This window comes from Catharus ustulatus, chromosome Z (assembly GCF_009819885.2).
Source record: "Catharus ustulatus isolate bCatUst1 chromosome Z, bCatUst1.pri.v2, whole genome shotgun sequence".
Taxonomy (NCBI): Eukaryota; Metazoa; Chordata; class Aves; order Passeriformes; family Turdidae; genus Catharus; species Catharus ustulatus.
The window spans coordinates 16,381,686-16,403,059 of NC_046262.2; the positions used below are offsets into that span (position 1 = coordinate 16,381,686).

Consider the following 21,374-nt stretch of genomic DNA (forward strand, 5'->3'; position numbering starts at 1 on the left):
AGTCTTATACAATATTAAGCCCAAATATTTGCTTAAAATTAGGCTGTTTTCTGTCACTCGATGGAAAAAACCAACAAGACCAACATCTTTTTTTATAATAATGTTCTGTGTACTGGCAGGTAATTTTTCTACCAAAAAGCTGTAGTGTCCTTGGGCTTGCTTTCTAAGCTTCATGGTTCTGTTTGCTCTGTTTTCTCATTAAAGTCATACTTCCATTGATGAAGAATCAATGCTAGAATATTTTAATGTTTTTCCCTAAGTACACATTCTTAATTGCCAAAAGCCTTTAGCTATTGCCTTTTATTACATGTCCAATTTGGTAATTTTCAAATTAAGATTGTATCCTCCCATAATACTTGCAACTCTTTCAGAGTTTTTAATTCAATGCATATATTTTAGGTCTTCCTTCAGTAAAGTTGTTAAATTGTTGTTAATATTAAGCAGAACAGAGGTAGGTTCCAAATGCCCCAGAATAACTTTTTGAAAACTCCGTGAGTTTGACAGTGGGCTGGTGACAACTGTTCTTTGAAGGAGCTTTTCAACCAGCTGTTCATGCGTTATTTCTTACTGTGTGAGAATGGCAAAGTGAACATGGCTTACCAGGCTGGGAACAGGTTTAATTACCCAGTGGTGCTCCTCACTCTGAGACTGTAGACAGAATAAATGGCTTTTTAATTAACTGCTGTTGCTCTCTACCGTAATCAGGGCTAAGGATCTAGTTGTGGAATAAGCCTTACAAAGGCTCTGTATCACAGCAAGTATTTCTGATGCATTCTGTGTGTATTGCATCTTGATTTCTTTCTGCTTCCTAGGATATACTGTGCATTCAGCACTGACACCTGGAGGTGTGCTGTACATAGCAGGACAGCCACGATACAATCACACTGGCCAAGTTATCATTTATAAGATGGAAGGAAAAGAGGTGCAAGTGATTCAGAGATTAAATGGAGAACAAGTAAGTCAATTAGCATACAAAAGAATATAGCAGAAGAAATAATCAATATTTCAGATGAGAACAACTGGGAGTTTTAAGCAAGATCAGAAGGAAGGGTCAGGCAGATCCTCTGGTATAATTAGCAATGCAAAGTGGACTGTACAGTAGATCATTGAAAATTTTGTCTTTGAGGGTTAAATCCTCACCAGTGTCAAAGTGGTTGTTGCCATCTCTGTACATGCAGTTTTTTTCTATCTGCTGAGTGGAAGAGCATGTCACTGGCAGGAAAGAGTTTTGACAAGCAGGATTCTGTTCAAAGGCATCTTCTGGGACAGACTGAGGTATTGAACAGTTGCTTGTTACACTGAGTAGCAGCTCACTGAGAGCTGTTGCTGTAGGAGGAAAAATCCCCACATAATTGTATAATTAAGGATAGTATTATTAAGATAATACTATGCTTATGAGAATTGAGAGACCTGCCTATTCTCTTCTCCCCAGGCTGCAGTATCAACTTCTCTCAGGAGCATTCAGGTTACCTAATTTTAATCTACAGCTGATGTCTACAAGTCAGCTAATCAATCAGTCAATCAATCAGTCAATCAAACAAACATTTTAGAGTCAACGAACTAAAGTAGGTATTAGGGAACTGGGCCTGTTCACCCCTGAGAAGAGATGATTGAGAGGGCACCTCATCAGTGTCTGTCAGTGCCTGCAGGGAGGGGTCAGAGCATGGACCAGGCTCTGCTCAGAGGTGTTGAGCCACAGGGCAAGGGACAGAAACTGCTGCACCTGAACATGGGGAAGAAACGCTTTACTGTGTGGGTGACCGTGGACTGGAACAGATTGTCCACAGAGATTGTGGAGTCTCCCTCCCTGGAGATATTCCAGAACCATCTGGACACAATCCTGTGCCATGTGCTCCAGGATGACTCTGCTTCAGCAGAGTGGTTGGACCAGATGATTCACTGTGTGCCCTTCCAGCCTGACCCGTTCTGTGATTCTGTGATTTGTAAGATTTGAGACATCTGGACAACCTGAAGCATCTCTGAGAGGAGATGTATCTTGGATTAGAAGAGGCTGCTTCTCTTGTTAAGTATAAAGGAAATACAGGGTATCTTGCTTATCTGTGAAGTGAATGTAATGAGATAAATCCTGTAGTTTGTACCCGACCTATGATTGTATGCATCACTTCATGTAATTTTTGTTCCTCTGAAAATAATAACTTAAGAATTTTGGTGACTGTCAGCACTGGGCTGTCTAAGAGCTTTTGTCCAAGCCTTTTTGCATGTTTTCTGAAGAGAAAATTAGCTTCTCCAAGATACTCTTATTCCAGTACTGTCTTAAGAGATCCTACTCCCCATAGCGAATAGAAAGCACCCATTTATACTTTCAAACTGAGAAGACTTGAAAGTTGAATGACCCAGTTGTTAATAAAAAAAATCAGACAACAAATGCTAAAACTGAAAACAAACTTCAAAGAAAGACCAAAAGAAATCTATCTAGTAGAGAAAATTTCTACCTAGTGGTTAGTATTTGTCATTGTTGCAAGCAAGAAGTTGGTCTCTGAAAAGGAAATGCACATGATGTTGCTGACTCTGTCTCTGATGTATACTTTATATTTTCCTACAGATTGGATCATACTTTGGGGGTGTTATTACCACAGTTGACATCGATAGGGACTCATTTACAGACCTTCTTCTTGTTGGAGCTCCTATGTATATGGGAACTGAGAAAGAGGAGCAAGGGAAGGTATATGTTTATAGTCTGAACAAGGTAAGGCAATGATTTTTGTTGAACAGGAGTAAAACATGCCCTTTACTGCCTTCATATCCTTATTTAGAAGAAATACAGTAATTTGAACTGGGGAAGAGGACCTGTTGAAAATGAGGGAAAATGGTTTTGACAATTAAGATTATAATGCAACTTAATTTTAAACTTCATTCTCAAATTCCTGTTTGAGAATGGAGTATATTATGTAGATAAGTACTATATCCTATAAACTGAAGTTTGGCATAGATACAAATTTATAGGATTACTTCTCTAGAACTTTTTTTTTTTGCTTTCATGCGTTAGGGAATGATAAGGCTCATCCATTCTAAAAGTGTGATGCTCCAGTATCCTTGTGATTTGCTTAGCAACCTAGAGCTAAATTCCATACATTCAACAGATTTTCAGTGTCTGACTATATGAAGGATTATATAAGATACACTCACTTCATTAATTTCCTACATCTCTTCTTCCAATGTCTATGCACACTTCCCTTCCCTTCCCGGAACTTCCCGGAACTTCCCGGAACTTCCCTTCCCGGAACTTCCCTTCCCAGAACTTCCCTTCCCGGAACTTCCCTTCCCTTCCCGGAACTTCCCTTCCCTTCCCGGAACTTCCCTTCCCTCCCCTCCCCTCCCCTCCCCTCCCCTCCCCTTCCCTCCCCTCCCCTCCCCTCCCCTGAGCTTCCCTGAGCTTCCCTGAGCTTCCCTTCCCTGAACTTCCCTGAACTTCCCTTCCCTGAACTTCCCTGAACTTCCCTTCCCTGAACTTCCCTGAACTTCCCTTCCCTGAACTTCCCTGAAATTCCCTGAACTTCCCTTCCCTGAACTTCCCTTCCCTGCATTTCCCTTCCCTTCCCTGAACTTCCCTTCCCTGCATTTCCCTTCCCTTCCCCGAACTTCCCTTCCCTGAACTTCCCTTCCTTTCCCTGAACTTCCCTTCCTTTCCCTGAACTTCCCTTCCCTTCCCTATAATGATTTCCTAAAATCCTATTGTAAGAAAAGGACCTGGAGAGACTGGATATTGTGAAAAGGAATTCTTAACAGTCTCTACATGCATGTTGCCAACAACAAATTGCTGGTGAATAGGATTGGTGAGAAAACAAGAATTCCATGTCCTCCAGTAGCGTGGGGTTTGAAATTTGTTTTTTCCTGTGTATACTGTTATCCAGCTCCAAATAAAGGAGATTCAGTAACTGCTTGCTACTGCTTATTTCTAACATGGAATTCATGGGAAAGATTGATTACATGCCCTAGTGTCTGTGTGTTTTTGGTCCCGGATACACACTGAATCAGAATATGTACGTTAGGCCACAGTGTATGTGTCTACTGGGGGCAAAATTCAGTCTGTGTAAAAGAAATGCTATCGTTTGTTCTGGAATAACAGTATTGCCATCTGTGTTTCGTTAGAAACTTGGCTTACTTCTCAGATTGAGAGAATGCCTTTAGAAAAACTACACTGCCTAAAGAATGAAGCATCCCAATATTGTTATCATACTGTGCTTTCCTCTGAACCTCTAATTTTGAGAAATATGCAGAAGCATCTAGAGACAGAAAGAGAAGGAGAAAAAATGTTATTACCACATGCTGCTCAGAAAGAACACTTGAATTATAGCTGAATAATCGCAGTGCACATAATCACTAGGAATAGTTTGTAATTGTTCTGTTTAATCTATCCATTTGTTTTCTGGACAGGAGCTCTTAAAAGTCTGCATTGCTGAAATGCTGGTGGAAATTCACAAACTCTAAATCTGTTCTTCCACAGACAAAGTTTGAATATCAGATGAGTCTTGAACCCATAAAGCAAACATGCTGCTCAGCACTGAAACAGGACACCTGCAAAGTTCTTAAGAACGAGCCCTGCGGTGCACGCTTCGGGACTGCGATTGCTGCAGTGAAGGACCTGAACCTGGATGGGTACAATGACATTGTGATAGGCTCTCCCTTGGAGGATGACCATCGGGGAGCTGTTTATATTTATCATGGCCGCGGCAAAGCAATCAGTAACAAATATTCACAGGTATGAAGTAAAACTCCACAGGCTGCCAGCTGCTCTAATGTATATAATGTTCATAATCCTGTATTCCCAACATAGGATGAGACTGTGACTTGACCAGTTGTAACAGCTTCTTTTTTTAAATTGTTCTATACTTTAAAACTCATACTCATTTAACTGAATGTGAGTCCTAATATTGTTAAAGAATGCACTCACATGCTTTTATTAGAAACCTTCTGACATGCTCTGAACAGCCAGAAAAGAAGATATTTTGCAATCTGAAAATTTATAGTGTGTTCATCACCATGGTAACTGTTTTAGGAGTATTGTAATGAAAATTTAACGCAGTTAAAGAGCCTAAACCTCATCTCACTGCGTCAAATGCATCTTGACTGTTATAAAACCCTTCAAAGAGCACTGCATTAACCTCTTTACACATTTCACAGCGTATTGCATCAGGTGGAGACGGGGAAAAAGTGAAATTTTTTGGCCAGTCTGTGCACGGAGAAATGGATTTAAATGATGATGGGCTGATTGATGTTACCATCGGAGGCCTTGGTGGGGCTGCCCTCTTCTGGTACGGAGACTCACAGCAACTGTCAGGACAAAAAAACTTCTGCTTGAATACCAGTGTAACTTGCATGCATGACTGTTTGGACTTCGCAAAGTTATGGTTTCATCTCGTGTTTTGACATTGGCTGCAAATATTCATCTTTTCACATCTCTCTAGAGGAATGAGCATAAATTTAATCTATATCCTTATAAATATAGGAATTTTTTAGAAATCTTGCTAACCTAGAATGAAGAACTTGTCCTCCTAGACCACCTTCTAAAGAGAAACTGATTGCACTTGTGGCACTAAGTAAAATAGGAACCAACCTGTATTTCTCTCTTTTTCATAGTATATTGCATATTATTTTATTCACAATATAAATAACAGGTTCAAATGTAAACTCCCTAAGAACACTGATTTTATTTCGTAATAGGAAAACTGTAGTTTGATTCCCTGCAGAAAATCTGTGAAATTAAAGTAAGCCTTCTGCTTAGTTCATTTTTTTTTAATATGACTGATTCAGATCTAGTAGTGAGCAATATAATTTTTAAGGGAAAAGACAAATGAACAATGTGACATTAAATCCCTCCTTTCTAAAGCATAACTGAAACTATTGCTGTCTCTGGTAAGGAAATTGCTAACCCAGTTCCTTGCTTTCCCTGTCCTGCTGTTTCACATAACTCACCTGGTAGGTGATCAAGTTTGTCAAGGCTTGCTACCATCCTCAAGGTCCCAGCTTCTTCTGAACTTCACCTAGTAGTTTCTTTCTAAATGCTCCATTTGTAAACACAGTGTGATGCCCTCCACTGCATTGTTGAGAGCACAGTTCTGAATAAAGTTACTTTTCCAGCTAAATTTTTTGCTGGTTTAGTACACTGACATGCTGCATCTCATGGCCAAAAGGGTACTGAATCAGACCAAGGGATGAGACAGAAGTGCATTGCAGGGGCAAAAGACATTTAAAGTGAAACAAACTGGGGGCAAATATTAGCCTGTTTGTCTACTCACAACCTAAGAGAGGCTTGCTGTCCTCCACTTCATGTATAATATTGTCTATCTGTAATACGTTCATTGATAGGTCTGGGGCTTCAGTCTCCTTTAAAATGGATCTGGCTCTGTAGAGTTGCTTAAATGCTTTTGGAAATATTTCACCTAATATCTTTTCTGAAACAAGTGCAGCACTGTGAAGAAATCCTAGACTGTTTCCTCAGTAATTCCTCTTTTACTGGTACTAGGTATAGGATGTATAGTTAATTATTTTTCTGGACCATCATATTGCTCTTGTATCCAGTTCTTCAGGGGCTTTCCCTGCTGAGTGATAATTGAGCTTTAAAAAATGCTCTAGTGCTTTGTAGGTTTTGGCTGCTGGGGACATATCTTTGCCTCCTCTTTTTGTTGCTCACTTTTTGGTTTTCTGTATGATGAGTTCTCTCTGTGATGGCAGTTAGCAGGCACGCATTAATCTGCCTAAATGGAGAAAGGCAAAGGGGGACTGAAAATGTGCCAGAGAAGTGCATTGCAACTGCCAGTTGCTTTTATAACATCACACAGCCAAGACAAAAAACATGAAATAATAGATGGTCTCTTAACTGGCTCAACATGACCAACGCTGTGTCTGCTGCTGTACTGCAGCATGGTGCCATCAACATGTGCCACAGGAATCTCACTGCAATTGTGGATTTTATGCTTCTGTTATTTTCCAAAGAACAGTAAGATTTTTTTTTCTTTTTAGCTGTAAGCTTTCTGACATTTGGACTCAAATGATCTTAAAATCTTTTCCAACCTAAACGATTACATGAAACAGTGATTCTATGTCTGTGTCTGAATGTGGAATGCTGCATATTTTGTAAGTTCATTCTTAAGTTTGAAAAGGTTGCTGCTCTTATTTCCAAGCACTTCTTTGTGGTTTTTTTAAGGTCTCGTGATGTGGCTGAAGTAAATGTTTCCATGCAATTTGTACCTAAAAGCATCAATATTCAACAACAAAATTGTCAGATAAATATAAGAAAAACAATATGCATAGACGCCACAATTTGTTTTAAGACCAGACTAAAGTCAAAAGAAGATGTATTTGAATCCAGTAAGTAAATAAGCACTTAGCTATGGAAGCTTTTAGCTATAAAACTCACATGCTTGCATGCATTTATTAATTTAAAGATAGAATTTGACTTTCCTGAATTCCATATTCAAAGTGCATCTAAAATATTTTGGGAAAAAAGACTATGTAGAGCCGAAGTGCTTTGTAATATGTTTCATAACACTGATCTCAACCTCCTTTGCAGGTCTGCAGTATTGGATTACCCTTGATGCACAAAGGCAGATATCTCGAAGCTTGTTCACAGAAAGCCATGAGAGGAAAATGCAAAAAAATATAACTATCAAAGGGTCAGAATGTACGAAACATAACTTCTACATGTTGGCAAGTAAATCATTTAAAGTATTTTTCTCATGTTGGCACTAGTAACCCAAGTATGTACTCCATTAATTGCAAATTGGACAAAAAAAAATCTATGTTCAGAATTAATCTTAAGAAATGTACATAAAATTTGTTTAAAACTTAGAGTTATTTATTTACACGTGTATTAACAATTTACTTAAATGTACAGTTTTTTTAGTTATGTCTCTGTGTTGGTCTTAAGGAAAAGTCTTCCTCACTTGGTAGTAGTGTCATGGTTAGCAGTTAGGTGCACTCAAAACTCAGCAGAAGCATGTGAGAGAATATCAGTTTGCATATTGGTGCAATTCCTCCTAATAAAATACAGTAAATAAACTTTTAGGTTTGGAATAGACGGTATTTATTCACTGCAAAACAGTAGCATGATTAGCAACTGTGAGTATGAATTTGCCCAGATTGTAGCTAATGTGTAGAGTGAATGGAGTTGCATACTATAAGCTGCCCACATTTAAAATGTTTAGTGACTTCACAGTTGTATCTTTATGCAAAACTAATGGTAAATGATACCTGGAATTTTCTTCACCAAACAGCAGGCCTAAGTGACTTCACAAAAGGTGATATTGCTGATGCTTATCTTACTGATCTTTTGAGCACAACTAGAAGAGGAAATCTGTGAGTCAAACAGTTGAGATATTCTTTAATGAAACTCTGTGGGACATGCTCAGGGCTATATGAAATTTTGCGAAAAGATACACAAAAACCTTGGTAAATATTTATAAGGAATGCCTGGCGCATTGAATGTTTCATCATCAACTGCAAGCATTCAGATGCTTCTCTAGCAAGAATGGCAACAGTGTGACAGAAATATATTTTATCTCAGCACTTTTTGTGTCTTTTTAACCTCCTTAGATACTAAAGTGAATTTCAATAACAGCAGTTTTGTTTTCCTTATGTTCTAGGATAAACCTGATTTTCAGGATTCCATAAAGGTTTTGCTGGAATTCAATTTTTCTGATCCAGAGAGTGGACCTGTTCTTGATAGCAACTTGCCAAATTCAATAGCAGAATATGTAAGTCAGAAAGATTCTGTATCAATAACCAGTGTATTTAGGGTAAAAATCACAGCCCACACAAGAGGTGAAACTATTGCAACAGATTGGCTAGGAAGGGGGAGTCACTGAGCCTGTCCAGGAGATGTTTCCTCCAAAAGAGTATTCAGGAATGAAAAGCTTAATCCAACGTGCCTGTGAACCGTGGAGGTTCCGAAGCTGCCCATAGCTGACTGAAGATAGAAGAGAGTTACCAACAATTTTATTGTCTGGTTTTAAGTAGATGGAGCAGAGGAGTGTTACACATTTACCTTGGTGGTGACTGCCATCATTCATACTTCTATTAATGCTTCTTTTCAGAATCTAGGTCAATCATTTAGAAGGGAGTGATGAGAAAGCTTATATTTTACCTATGTGTTTTACAAGATATTGGCATGGTTAACTGATTAATATTAGGGAAGACTTCTTTGATTATTAAACAGAAGGTCTTACATAAAATTAGATAATGCATTAAAATTCAAGTATTTGATAATGTAATAAAATTAGGAATAAACATATTATTTTTTGCAGATTCCTTTTACAAAAGATTGTGGAGCCAAAAATAAATGCATTTCAGATCTTGTTCTGATTGTAAAAGCAAGCATAGCTGGAGACAGGTAACTACACTGGATTTAATGTATTGCTTGATGTCTGTAAAAAGTTTCTATTAAGATAAATAATATAAGATTATAATTCTAATCACAGAATTATAAATTCTGCCAGGGCTTCCTTTCTAATTCAGGAACAAGATAGTCTGGAAACTGAAAGAAGTTTCTCTTTATGTTAAAAACAGATTCAATAGTTACTGTCCAACATTCTTACTTTATTTTACAGCTCTTCTCCATTCATTGTAAAATCACGCAATGATAAGTTCACCATCCAGCTCTCTGTGAGGAACAAAAAAGACAGTGCCTATAACACCAGAGTTTTGGTTCAATATTCTCCAAATATTATTTTTGCCGGCATTGAGGTAGGATTTTTTTTCACATTATCACAATTATCATAACATATAATGCTAGAGAGAAATGAGCAAGCCTTTTTATAAAACCTTAGTTTGACTGCTTGGGGATATTTCAGTTGTTTGAAAGAGATTTCCCAGAGCTGCTCTTGCTTATGCCTCTAAAGAAGTGTATTTATTTTGACATGAGTGGACCCTTGCCTAGCCTTGTCCGTAAAATACAGATGCAAATTTCACAGTGGCAAATTTCACAATTTCGCTTAACACATTTGCCTGTCTCTTAGACAAACTTCAGCATTATGAATCATCTGTCCATCTGTAGAGCCAGAAATGCTTTGTTCTTTATCAGTAGAACTCCCGAAACTCTAGAATTTTCCTTTTGCACATGTATAGAAAAAGTACTGTCCTATTAGGACAGGATATATCAGTGCTTGTGTCTACCCTACCTCAGACATCATTTTCAAAAGTAGCTGTTTTCCTACCTGCCTCAGCAGATATGATACAAATGCACCTCAGTTCAGATGGGAAGCATTTAGAGCAGTTTCTTTTCTGTCAGCAGTCCTGATGCTGCACACTGGGAGGAGACAGGGTTCCATAGCACTGTTGCTGATCCTATTGCAATAATTGATGGAGTATGAATGTAACTTTTATTGCTACATTAGGAAGACATTTGCAAAATTTGAAAACCGTGTAATTATAGAAATGTTGATTAGGGTTTGATAGAACCTATGACTAATTTGCATGATATCTGGTAGGCATATAATTGTGAATGTTCCAAACACTGTCATTGGAAAGACATAATGGCAAGTAATTGGTATAAAAGTCCATAAGTTAAAATTGTCATGCAGAATTTGTGGCTTCATATTTTTGTTCTAGTTCAACTAAAACTTTAACTCTCACAATATATTGACAGTGAAAAGTGGCAGTGGTACATGTGTTCAGCAGGTCTGTGATGTTCAGTCAGAATTTAAAAGGAATTTGCACAAGGCCATGTTTTCACCGTCTTTTTTCCCTTCAGGATATACAGAAAGATAGCTGTGAATCTAATCACAACATCACCTGTAAAGTGGGATATCCATTTCTAAAACCTGCGCAAGAGGTAAACGGTCCCCCTGCATGCAAGTTTTCCTTGCCCTGTGTTGTTCTAAGGGCAGGGCAGTCCATATCACCTCTGAAGTTCTTTTCTCTAGTGTTCATCCCAAAACTCTGCATGCATGTTTCCCAGACTACCCTTGGTATCAACTGCACTGGGCCAGATGGGAAACCCGGGCAGTCAGATGTGGTATGTGAGGATGTAATGGATGCCTATTACCATCCTTGACGCAGTGAGAAGGCAAGTGGCACACAAGTGACTCACCTGGCCAGAGGTGTCTGTCTTAAGGTTTTCCACAGCCTGAAGCCTATTTTATTTGGCCTAGTTTTGTTATTTTGTGTATAAAATGTAGTCCCTTGGTTGAGGACAGAATAAGGTGCTATGTGGAAGTGTTAACCCAGATCTGCCAAAGTCAGGCATCAAGACCTCACCTCTGCTCAGTGGGGAATGAGAGGCCTTTCCAGCAAGTAGTCCACTTAAAACCAAGCTCCATCTTGAACAGTTCCAGTACTGTCTATATCTCTTGTTGGAATGGAGAGGGAACTTTAGTTAAATTAAGACTTCAAAAAGCCATAATTAGATTTCGATCTTGAATTGGGAAGTATCAATGTGCATGCAAATAAGACACTCTTTCCTGGCAGTTTCGTGTTTGCCCCTCTGTCACGCATTGGGAGAATCATGAGAGATTTCTTCTTACATTGCCTCCCACACAGACGTTCCAGCTTGTGTCTTGGACTTGTGGGGATTAAGTCAGCTGTTACCTTCTTGCAGCCAGATAATACCAATGTCCAATGCCTCTGCCCACGGTGTTCCATTCCCAGCTTTATTATATTTTTCACGTTTTCCTTTTATGCTTTGCTTGTTAGTTTGTCAGTAGCTATAAAGCCCTAAATTTAGAAATTTCACACTTTTCTTTGCATTCAGAAATCAATTAATCTCTGATTCACTTATAAGCATCCCTACTATATTCCTTTCTAAAGCTGCTTTTTGTTTTAAATACAAACATTTAGGGCAACTGTCTGTGGACCATTTTGTAATGAAGGTTTGTGCACTTGAAAGGAAAGATAAAAACCTGAGCTGAAAATTCCATACAGTTACAAAGAAAAAAACTTTGGCTTCATATAAAATTACCCTTAAGTCTCAGGATATGAAGAAGAACATTTGAGACAGTGTTCCTAAATTTTGTGTAATTCTAAATTATGATAGATTGGTGAGGGTGTTTTTAACCTAGTGGTCTCTCCTTTATTTACATTGTAAACATTTCTTTTTGGTATTTTAGGGGTTCTACTATATATTAAGTACTATTCCAGCAGCCCTCTAAGGCAACTCATCTCCATGCAATAGCCAGGCTTTGAAGCTTTTGTTTCTCCTCATTAGAAGGAAGAAAAAGGTTTTGATAAATTGCTTGTAATTAAGAACTATTGGTTTCAATTAAGAACTATTTAGTCATATGTTTCTAATATACTACATAATTTTTTTTCTTGAGATTTGTGAAAATTTGAGGCTTCTGTTTAATTAGTGATAAGTATTGGATTTCCTTCTTGACTGGGGCAAATTCCAAATACTGGATTCATTCAAATTCATAGAAAACTGATAAAACATGAATATGAATTTTATCCTTAGATAAAAGCAAAAGTTTATACATTTTATTGTACATTATATCAATCCCTGTTAGGGTGAGCATTTTTCTCCTTTCAAAATGTATAATGTATTTCTCTACACAGATTTCCTTCAAAATATCATTCCAATTCAACGCATCGTATCTCCTGGAAAATGCTACTATTCATGTATATGCAACAAGGTTAGTTGCAGTTGCCTTCTGATTTATTTTTTTTTTTAAGCTTCACAGTTTTGTGTTTCATAATAAAACACAAGCAATTTCTGAACTCACAGTTAAATTTTCCGTAGAGCTGGCACCCTTACAGATGTATTCAGTCCAGCAGTGGATTGAGTGGACTAAACAAATAGTTGGTACTCTCTACAGCCTTAGAGTTACAAGTGAGTCATAATTTCCGGTTAAATAAACCTTCAGCAAAGGTTTGTTCTCCTAGAGAATTACTGCATACTTAAGCGTGAATCACAGTTAACAAAAAGCTTGGCCTTCAAAGAGTAAGCATTGCAGAAGTTGTCGCTGATAGGGTAGAGCAATGATTTTGCCCTCAGTGTTTTCTGTCCTTGCAAAATCCAGGGATGGTGTGGCTTTTAATTGATCTGTTTTCACTCAGTCACCTGCCATCTGTAATTTTAACAAAGATGTGCCTAAGAGCTGGGGCTGGTGCAGGACATAAATCATTAGTTATTGGAAAAAAAATTTTTAATTTGTTTTTAAAAGACAGTACTTAACTGGAAATTAGTAGTATACTTTCACACCCAGAGCTGTAGGTATTTAATTTTCTAAGATCCCTTTCCACCCAGTAGTTGTGTTGTGTCTGCAGCAGTCTCATCTGAGTGACATACATTGTTTTGTTTCAGTGACAGTGAAGAACCACCTGAGACCTTAAGTGACAACAGAGGACATGTTACAATTCCAGTAAAATATGAAGTAGGATTAATATTTGTAAGGTATTGACACTTCTCTGTACTTTACTTGCTAGCACAGTAAATTGCAGGTGTTAAAAGAGTATAGTATTGTTTTGTTTTTGAAATGTGCACAGTATCTACAGGCAACGGCTTCAAAGCTCAAAGTGGAAGCACAGACTTCAGGAAAAAATTAAATATTAAATAATGGAGAATTTAGTGCCCCTAACTTGATGAAATTCTGTTTTATCTATTTAAATTTGGTCTGCAGTTTGCAAGTACAACATCAGCTTTTGCTTGGCTCCGGTGCTTTGCTATATTCATTCAAAGGCATTTCAGGTACATAAGAAAGCAAATACTGATGGCTGTGGATCTGTATCGCAATAATATCGCATGGTGTGGTGTTTGATTTCCATCTTCAAAAATTAGCCTTAATTTTAAGTTATTGGCTGTTTGTTTTTTGAAGTTCAGACTTATACTTTAATGCAGGTCTTGTAGTACATTTTATTTTCAGAAACAGCCAGAATTCAGTTAGATTCCATCCCTGAAAAGCATTCTGTTTATTAATGGCAAACAACATTTTGTGGAGTGCAGGTGTAAATAATTAAGACAAATTAATTTTGAATGCATTTCATGGTTCACATCCAGCCTTTGTTTGCCCCATAGGGAATAAGGCTGAATTTGGAACATGCTGGCTGTGTTCTGTTTTTGCTTGATTCTGTCTTTTATAGGATCTTGCCTGTTTCACATATCAATGCCCAGGGTAAAGAACTGCACAATTAGAATAAGGACAGCAAAATCAGACCAAATTTTGGGGAAAATATTTCCTTTCTTTGTAGTTATATCTGAACCAAAAATTCTAAATGTGCATGGTAAAAAGCGGGGCCTATTCAGAGAATAGAGCAGTTGAACTTCAGTGGATGCAGCAGTGCACTCTCAATTGCAAGACTAGTCCTAAAATTCATGAAATAATGAAAATACCTATATTATTAACTCCTAGGAGTTTTTATGAAGTTTGTGTGCTTACTTTTTTGTGTGTTTTTTTTAACCTACAGTGTTTTCAAAGAGCATCATGTTATAATTGCAGCAAATGATACTGTCCCTACTGCTATTAACACAACAGAGCAGATCGGGGATGAAGTTACTCTACATTATAGGGTAAGAAACAATTAAAAATGTGTTACATAGGTACTGGCTTAAATTTTTTTCCATTTGGTTTGAATTACTTAAATAGGAGGTATACGGTGTGTTAAACCCTTCTGCATATTTTTGTGCTTAAAACCCTTCCTTCATTTGGAATACAGGGAGTTAGAAGGTCCATCTCCTGCAGAGTAGTTCTGGGTTTTAGACCTTCTATCCTCAGCTGGGAAAAGAGAGTATGCCCTGGTAAATGAGAACTTGGACTACCCCTGCTGCAGGTTACAACAGCCATTTCCAAAATCCAGTCAGGTTTATAATAGGCAAAATGCCATGCTCCAAGACTGTGGTCTTCCTGGTTGAATGGATACTGCAAAGTAAAATCACATGGGAAAGAAATTTAATGGACTCTGCTCATGTGAGATCCCTGCTGAACGACTACATCCAGCTCTAGAACTCCAAAAATAAGGACATGGACCTTCTGAAGTTGGTCCAGAGGAGAGCCTTAAAGATGATCAAAGGGCTGGAGCACCACTCCTGTAGGACAGTCTGGAGCAGTCAGGGCTACTCAGCCTGTAGAAGAGAAGGCCCTGTGGAGACAGGAGAAACAGTTTTGACAAGGACATGTAAGTATGGGACAAGGGGGAATGGCTTTTAACTGAAAAAGGGTAGTTCTAGATTGGATATTATGTGGTGAGTCAGTGAAGAAGTTGAGGATACCTCATCCCTGGAAGTTTTCAAGGCCATGTTTGAGCAACCTCTTCTAGTGGAAGGACAGTGTCCCTACCCATGGCAAGGTCTTGGAACTTCAGATGATCTTTAAGGTCTTTTCCAACCTAAATCAGTCCATGATGCTATGATTCTGTGACTAAAAGTCCAACCTAAAGTTGCAGCAAAACTGAATTTAGCTACCTTGAGAGCATCTTGTTTCCCAGTGTCAAATCCAAAACTGAACAAGGGTCCCTTAAAAGCATAAAAATCTCTAAATCAACTTCCTTCTTTAAAAAATGGGATATGGTAAAATTCTTGCTCTCATTAAATAGCCATGACAAAGGGGTTTTTCGTATTCTTTTAGGCCACTACAGTGCTTTCCTCAGCTACCATGTCTTTTTGTCTACTGTGGATGTCTAAGGATATCTTATTAGTCTAATTTGCCAATCTTTGTTTTCTGAGTCAAAAAGCTGCTGGATTTCAGAGCATATCATTTATGATCTTGTAAAGTAAAACTCCTCTTTGCAAGCAGCTAATCACAAATAAGTACCCAGAAGGAAAAAGTTTAAAATATTCTTGAGCATTTATTAAGTTTGTCCACTTCAGAGAAAATGTCACAAATTCCCCTGTCTGCAATTCAACCAAGGTAATTACCCAATCCTCAACCACTGCCTTTCCAGAAAGAGCTGCTGCTTACAGATATATCCTGTTGTCTTCTCAGAGAAAACAGGAGAGAAACAGATGAGCACAAGAGCAATTACCTAAGCACACCTGAGGAGGAACTAGCAGGAGCCACCACTGATACCGTGGCCTCTCTCCCAGATAAAGCACTTTTTGCATAACTAACCATGGAAATGTAAAAATGAACAGGAGACAACAAAAACACTGGAAAGGAAAAAAATCACAATCAAATACAAACAAAATGAGGAAAGTACTAGTCAAAATACTTTTCTTTTTTTACAGATTGAAAAAGGTGAACACTTTCCAATGCCAAACCTCACACTGCAGATCTTATTTCCCAATGTAACAGCTGCCAAAAACACTCTTCTCTACCTTACTGCATTGTCACATTCCCAGGTAAGACAGGAATTTCTATTTTTATGATCGAGTTAAATTTGAAATTTATGTTGTGAGGAACTGTAAATCACAAACATTTGGGATTATGCATTGCTTTTAATCTAAATAACAAGATGCTATTGTTTTAAGAGTCCATACTGAGGTGCACAGCAAGACAGGACAAATTTTCATAAAAGGAAACAAGCAGATTTAAAATGGTGTTGAACAATAGCTGCGCTATAACGAGGCTATATTGCAAGTGCTGAGATGTCTAGACTCAGATATGAGCCTCATATTCTCAGCAGTGTCAGCTGTGCTTATTGCAAGTCCTCAAATCCTGCTGTGTACATCTAGAGTCAAACCTCCTGTCACTCCTCTTCTTTTGGGTGCTGAAATTAACTTTCATGCATGTCTGCTGTCCAGCACTAGCAGTCCTCTGACTTCTTCCTTCTTTGGGGCACTGAGACATCTTGAAGAGGATGGTAGGTTGTGGGTTTCAAATGCTCTTCACTGCAGTCCTCATTTGAGTTTTTCCATTTCATTCCTCCAGTGCAATGACAGAGATCACAATTCCAACAAATTCCACTATCCTAGATCTGTAGATATTACAGACAGAGCTATATCAATAACTGCATGGCTGAAAAACCCAGCTATCACTAAGTGATGACCTAAACCACCTTTTTTTTTTTCTTTCGTTCAGAGACATATACTTGTGCACCTCCCTGCTTATAATTCCACTTAGTTTTGCAGTGTTGCCCAACTGAAAAATAAACCGGAATATATAAATGAATGTTCAAGGTTCATTTTAAAATAAAACAAATATCAAATTAACAAAAAAACCCCATATTTAGAACGCAAAAAAAAGTTTTGTCTGTTTGATTTCCTTTCCCCATTATTGTCATTTGTAGCCAATCACCCTGTTTGACATGTTTGCACATAAACTCGGTAAATCTTGTTTTTACAAGACAAATTTCATGTCCTGCTTGCTACACCCTAGTGATAGTAGTGTACTAAAGTGCTTTACAGAGGATTTGTAATCCTTTTCACACTGGCAATGTGACCAAAGGATTTCCTAGCTACCTATGGAGCAGGCACAGAGATTCAGCATTGCTCCAGCATCCGCTCCCCCTCCCTGGATATTGCAAGTGAGAATTCTGCATCCTGCACTTAACCTGCCAGTGTGCTTACTAGGGCAGAACCTCTGTGGCTTCCCATGCAAAAGCTGTTTAACTCATTTAATAGTCAACTCTTGATGGTTCACATAATTGTCATCTTGCAGGAAGCTCTTGTTTGCTTGCACAGTTGTTTAAGTAGCTGCAAAGAGTTTAGGTTAAATAATCTCATAAATATTTAATGTGCTGTTTGAATAATAGTACTTCAATACATATCCATCTGAATTTCCTATTCTCCACTCTTGCAATATACTATTTTATTTTAATGGTTAGTAAACATTGTAATTGTTATTAAATATTAAATACTATCAATGTTGATTTGTTTCCAGATAATTTTTTGTAATAGATTACATATCCAGACAATAAGAACATTATTTGTATTTCTGCTTACAGAATGCCATCTGCCAAACTAGTTACCCTGTAGATCCCTTAAAGATTGGCACTGGGAAACCATTTGTGTTGTCAAAAATAAAAGAACCTACAAGGGATACAATTATGGTAAGCCTACTCATAGTATATATATATTCACCCCAGACATTAATCCAGATCTTGGAGCTGAGTACTTCTGAAAAAGATGTATAAAAGCTGCTCTGAAACTGTATCATTTGGAAAGCTATTTTGTTTTTATTTGGCTGCAAAACTCTGTGTGGAACTGAATTTAGACAGTTTGGGGTTTAAATTAAACAATATGTAAATACCAATAGCACATTTGACTGCTGAATAAATTGTTACCATCTTTGTTTCCACTGTAATTAATAAATAGTAATATTTTAAATACTTATCTCCCTTTCAGCTTCTTTAGACATCCAGTAGAAAATATATTCAAATGTGATCTGCCAGATATTCCATGCAACTGTAATTGATGATCCCATTTGGAAAGGACTAGCCCTTCACATTTAGATGAAAGAGTTACAAAGGAATTTTATTGCTGTAGTTATCTTAGCATGTCAGGGGGGATGTGTCTTCAGCACAGAGTACAAGTGGAATTTCTGGTGCAAATGAAACCATGTTGTGGGAAGAGTGTTTTGCCATGTTTATCGTCATCCTTCAAAGACGTGACAAAGGTCTGGGCTAAGTGACTGTTTCTAACATTTTGCAACATAATCCTGCTGTACTCACAGTTAACAAGTGATACAGGAAGTAAAGATACTTGAATTTTCACACACATATTGCCCTGCTTGAGGGATTTTGGTGTCCCAAGACTTGAAAAACATTGCAGAAAAGCCATAGCTGTGTTGGTAGAAAACACTTGCTTTTACAAACTGTGCCTCCCTTAGGAGTTCTGTGATAACTTTTGCTCTATAGCTGCAGCAAAAGAGATTCCTCAGGGCTTTCCAGCCTGCAAAAACTGAGTCTATTCTACCACAGCATTAACATCTCAACCTGTTTTATATACTGCAGTGTCCTTTTTACATATCAACCTGTTTTATGTACTGCAGTGTCCTTTTTACATAAAAAGCTACGGCAGTTAATACCAGTTGGTGTCATAGCAAGTGATCTGTATATAGAATAGCTTATATGTTTTTATTTTAATGATGTGAAAAGTCTCTTCCTATTTACCTCATGCTGGTCCCTTTTAAACAGGACTGTGATACATATAGCTGTGCCTCTATTAATTGTGCCCTGGTGCCATCTGACATATATCAAGTGAATGTTTCATTGAGAGTATGGAAACCTACCATCATAAAAGTATGTAAATCTTTGTATTCAGAATACTTTCAGATTTGAGAAACTTAAGCCAATGTTTCTAATGTCTATTAAAATTGTGTCTTTCATTTTCTTAAGTGTCCCCTCTAGTATTTGAAGTAGTTTCTTTTGCTGTTTTAAAATTTCAAAAAAACTGTGTCACATGCACTTTCTTAACCCTAAGGTAAGTAATTTCACGATTATAAGCCGCACCTGATTATAAGCCGCACTTCCAGGTGTTGGCAACGTTTCGTTCTTTGTCCATATATAAGCCACACTGGATTATAAACCGCACTTTCATTCGCAGTGAGGATCCGCGTGCAACTTTCACAAAGTTGCCAATTAGTAACAGAATCTTGGGATCACAGGGTTTACTGGCTCGGCTCGGGGCCAGGCGGGCCCGGCTCAGCGCCACACCCCTAGGGCTGGGGCATGCCTGCCGCCGCTCCGTCCCGCCTCCCTGGGACTGGGGCATGCCTGCTACTGCTCCACCCTGCCTCCCCAGAGCCGGGACATGCCTGCCATCGCTCAACACCACCCCTCCAAGGCGGCGGGCTTGTATTTCCGGGTTGGCAAATTTCTGAACTTTGTTCATATACTGGCCACATCTGATTATAAGCCGCACTTCTGGATTGGGACCAAAATTTTAGTCAAAATGGTGCAGCTTATGTTCGTGAAATTACTTCTAATTTAGCAGGAGCTTAAAACTATGGTAAGAAGACACACCCCTTATGTACTGATGTATTGATGGTCCTTTTTTAATAGCTACTCATGCATCCACAAAGTCTAATACAGCAGATATAAGAAGGAGCACATATTTTTTAAAGTAAATCTTAATCTGTGAAGATTTCTCAACTTTAGAAAGGATTTTTTGATAAAAATAACAGGAGAGATAGGCGTGTTCCAGGATTAATTCATATTTCTTTGAAATCTCTCCAATCTACCCTTTCAAAGCAGTAGTGTGTATGCTGAAGGTAACATACATGAGCAGTTTCATTGACTTTCATGTTTTTCAGCATCCTCCAAGAGCATTAAGTTTTTCTTTCACCCTTGTCATTGTTACAAACTTTTCTACTAAAAATACCTAACTGGGAACTGTAGTAACTACTATCTTCTTTCAGGCCAGTATTCACAGCTTAACTCTTGTTGTGAAAGCCTTACTTAGGAGTGAGAACTCATCACTGATTTTGAGAAATGACCATCAAAAACTGGAGGTAAGAGAATGATAGTTGATGTATTTGCTTTTCATAGAATTTGCTGTGCTGTGGAATCATTCATTTTCATCCATTACTAATGCGCTATTGGTTACCTGTAGTAATGTATTATCCTACTCTAAACAGAAGTGATTTCATATTACAGTAGAAATGTCAGAATTAAGCAGAAAATAACACCCACCAATGTACCTAGGTAAGGATAAGTACTATCTGAATTTTTTGTGCTCGCTGTGTAAATACTTCCTGCAGCTATGTAAATTAAAAATACACTTAAAATTCTTTTAAGGATCAATAGTATTTGAAAATTGTCCTGAATCAATTAAAATTGATCATACTTTATATTTTCTTTACTATTTCCTTTTTTATTATTTATTTCCACTTTGTAACCTAGGATAGATATATTTGAAACAGGATCTTTTATTTTTCAGGAGTTCACTATGATTTTCTTAGATAAAGAAATGTATAACATCATAGTTGTGGTGTCAGATATAAAGAGAAATGTCTTAGATTTTGTGAGACGTGTTATTCATGCTTTTAATACTCTCAATTCCAAGAATTTATAGCATTTAAACACTGGCCTTTTGTGATAACTTGTACATGGAGGAGCTTATTTGCTACAACGTCCATTTCTTTAAGCAGAAGTCTTATTATGAGTTCCTATTGTTAATACTCCAAAATTAAGAAAAGCAATACTCAGTGTGAACTACATCTTGCACAAAGTATTTTTGAAAATGCAAAAATCCGAGGTCCATTGTTAGCTGGTTTTGTGTCTAGAAATTTCTTCTAAGTGATAGATTAAAATTCAGTCCAGGAGTGAAAACACAGCTGAGAGGCTTACAGATAATGAGAGACAAGTAATTTCAGATTTACCCTTTTTAGGGACATAATTTCATGCTTATGATGCTCTTTTTAACTATAAAGTTGATCTCTGAAAAACTCTTTAGTTAATTCAAAGTCCTACATAGCCACATCTGTTGAAAAGTGAATATTACTTATTTCTGTTCAGTTTACACCAGATATGCTATGTTTAAAATCAAATTAGTGTCTACACAGGCTTTTACGCTTACACTCACCTCCAGGTAGGCCTGCACTGAGAGA

The 21,374-nt window shown here is 37.7% G+C and overlaps 1 protein-coding gene across 1 annotated transcript in view; it reads left to right on the top strand.

Annotated features, from left to right (window-relative positions):
- The window catches only part of ITGA1 (integrin subunit alpha 1), a 72,002-nt gene that overhangs the window by 49,432 nt on the left and 1,196 nt on the right, over window positions 1-21,374 (top strand). The window contains exons 12-28 of the mRNA XM_033085099.2: window positions 813-955; window positions 2,564-2,707; window positions 4,466-4,720; window positions 5,143-5,273; window positions 7,166-7,329; window positions 7,532-7,668; window positions 8,604-8,714; window positions 9,264-9,349; window positions 9,567-9,702; window positions 10,709-10,789; window positions 12,508-12,584; window positions 13,256-13,345; window positions 14,356-14,458; window positions 16,112-16,225; window positions 17,770-17,874; window positions 18,961-19,065; window positions 20,184-20,276. Of these exons, the coding sequence (XP_032940990.1) occupies window positions 813-955; window positions 2,564-2,707; window positions 4,466-4,720; window positions 5,143-5,273; window positions 7,166-7,329; window positions 7,532-7,668; window positions 8,604-8,714; window positions 9,264-9,349; window positions 9,567-9,702; window positions 10,709-10,789; window positions 12,508-12,584; window positions 13,256-13,345; window positions 14,356-14,458; window positions 16,112-16,225; window positions 17,770-17,874; window positions 18,961-19,065; window positions 20,184-20,276 (2,075 nt within the window). The remainder of the gene's footprint in view (window positions 1-812; window positions 956-2,563; window positions 2,708-4,465; window positions 4,721-5,142; window positions 5,274-7,165; window positions 7,330-7,531; window positions 7,669-8,603; window positions 8,715-9,263; window positions 9,350-9,566; window positions 9,703-10,708; window positions 10,790-12,507; window positions 12,585-13,255; window positions 13,346-14,355; window positions 14,459-16,111; window positions 16,226-17,769; window positions 17,875-18,960; window positions 19,066-20,183; window positions 20,277-21,374) is intronic.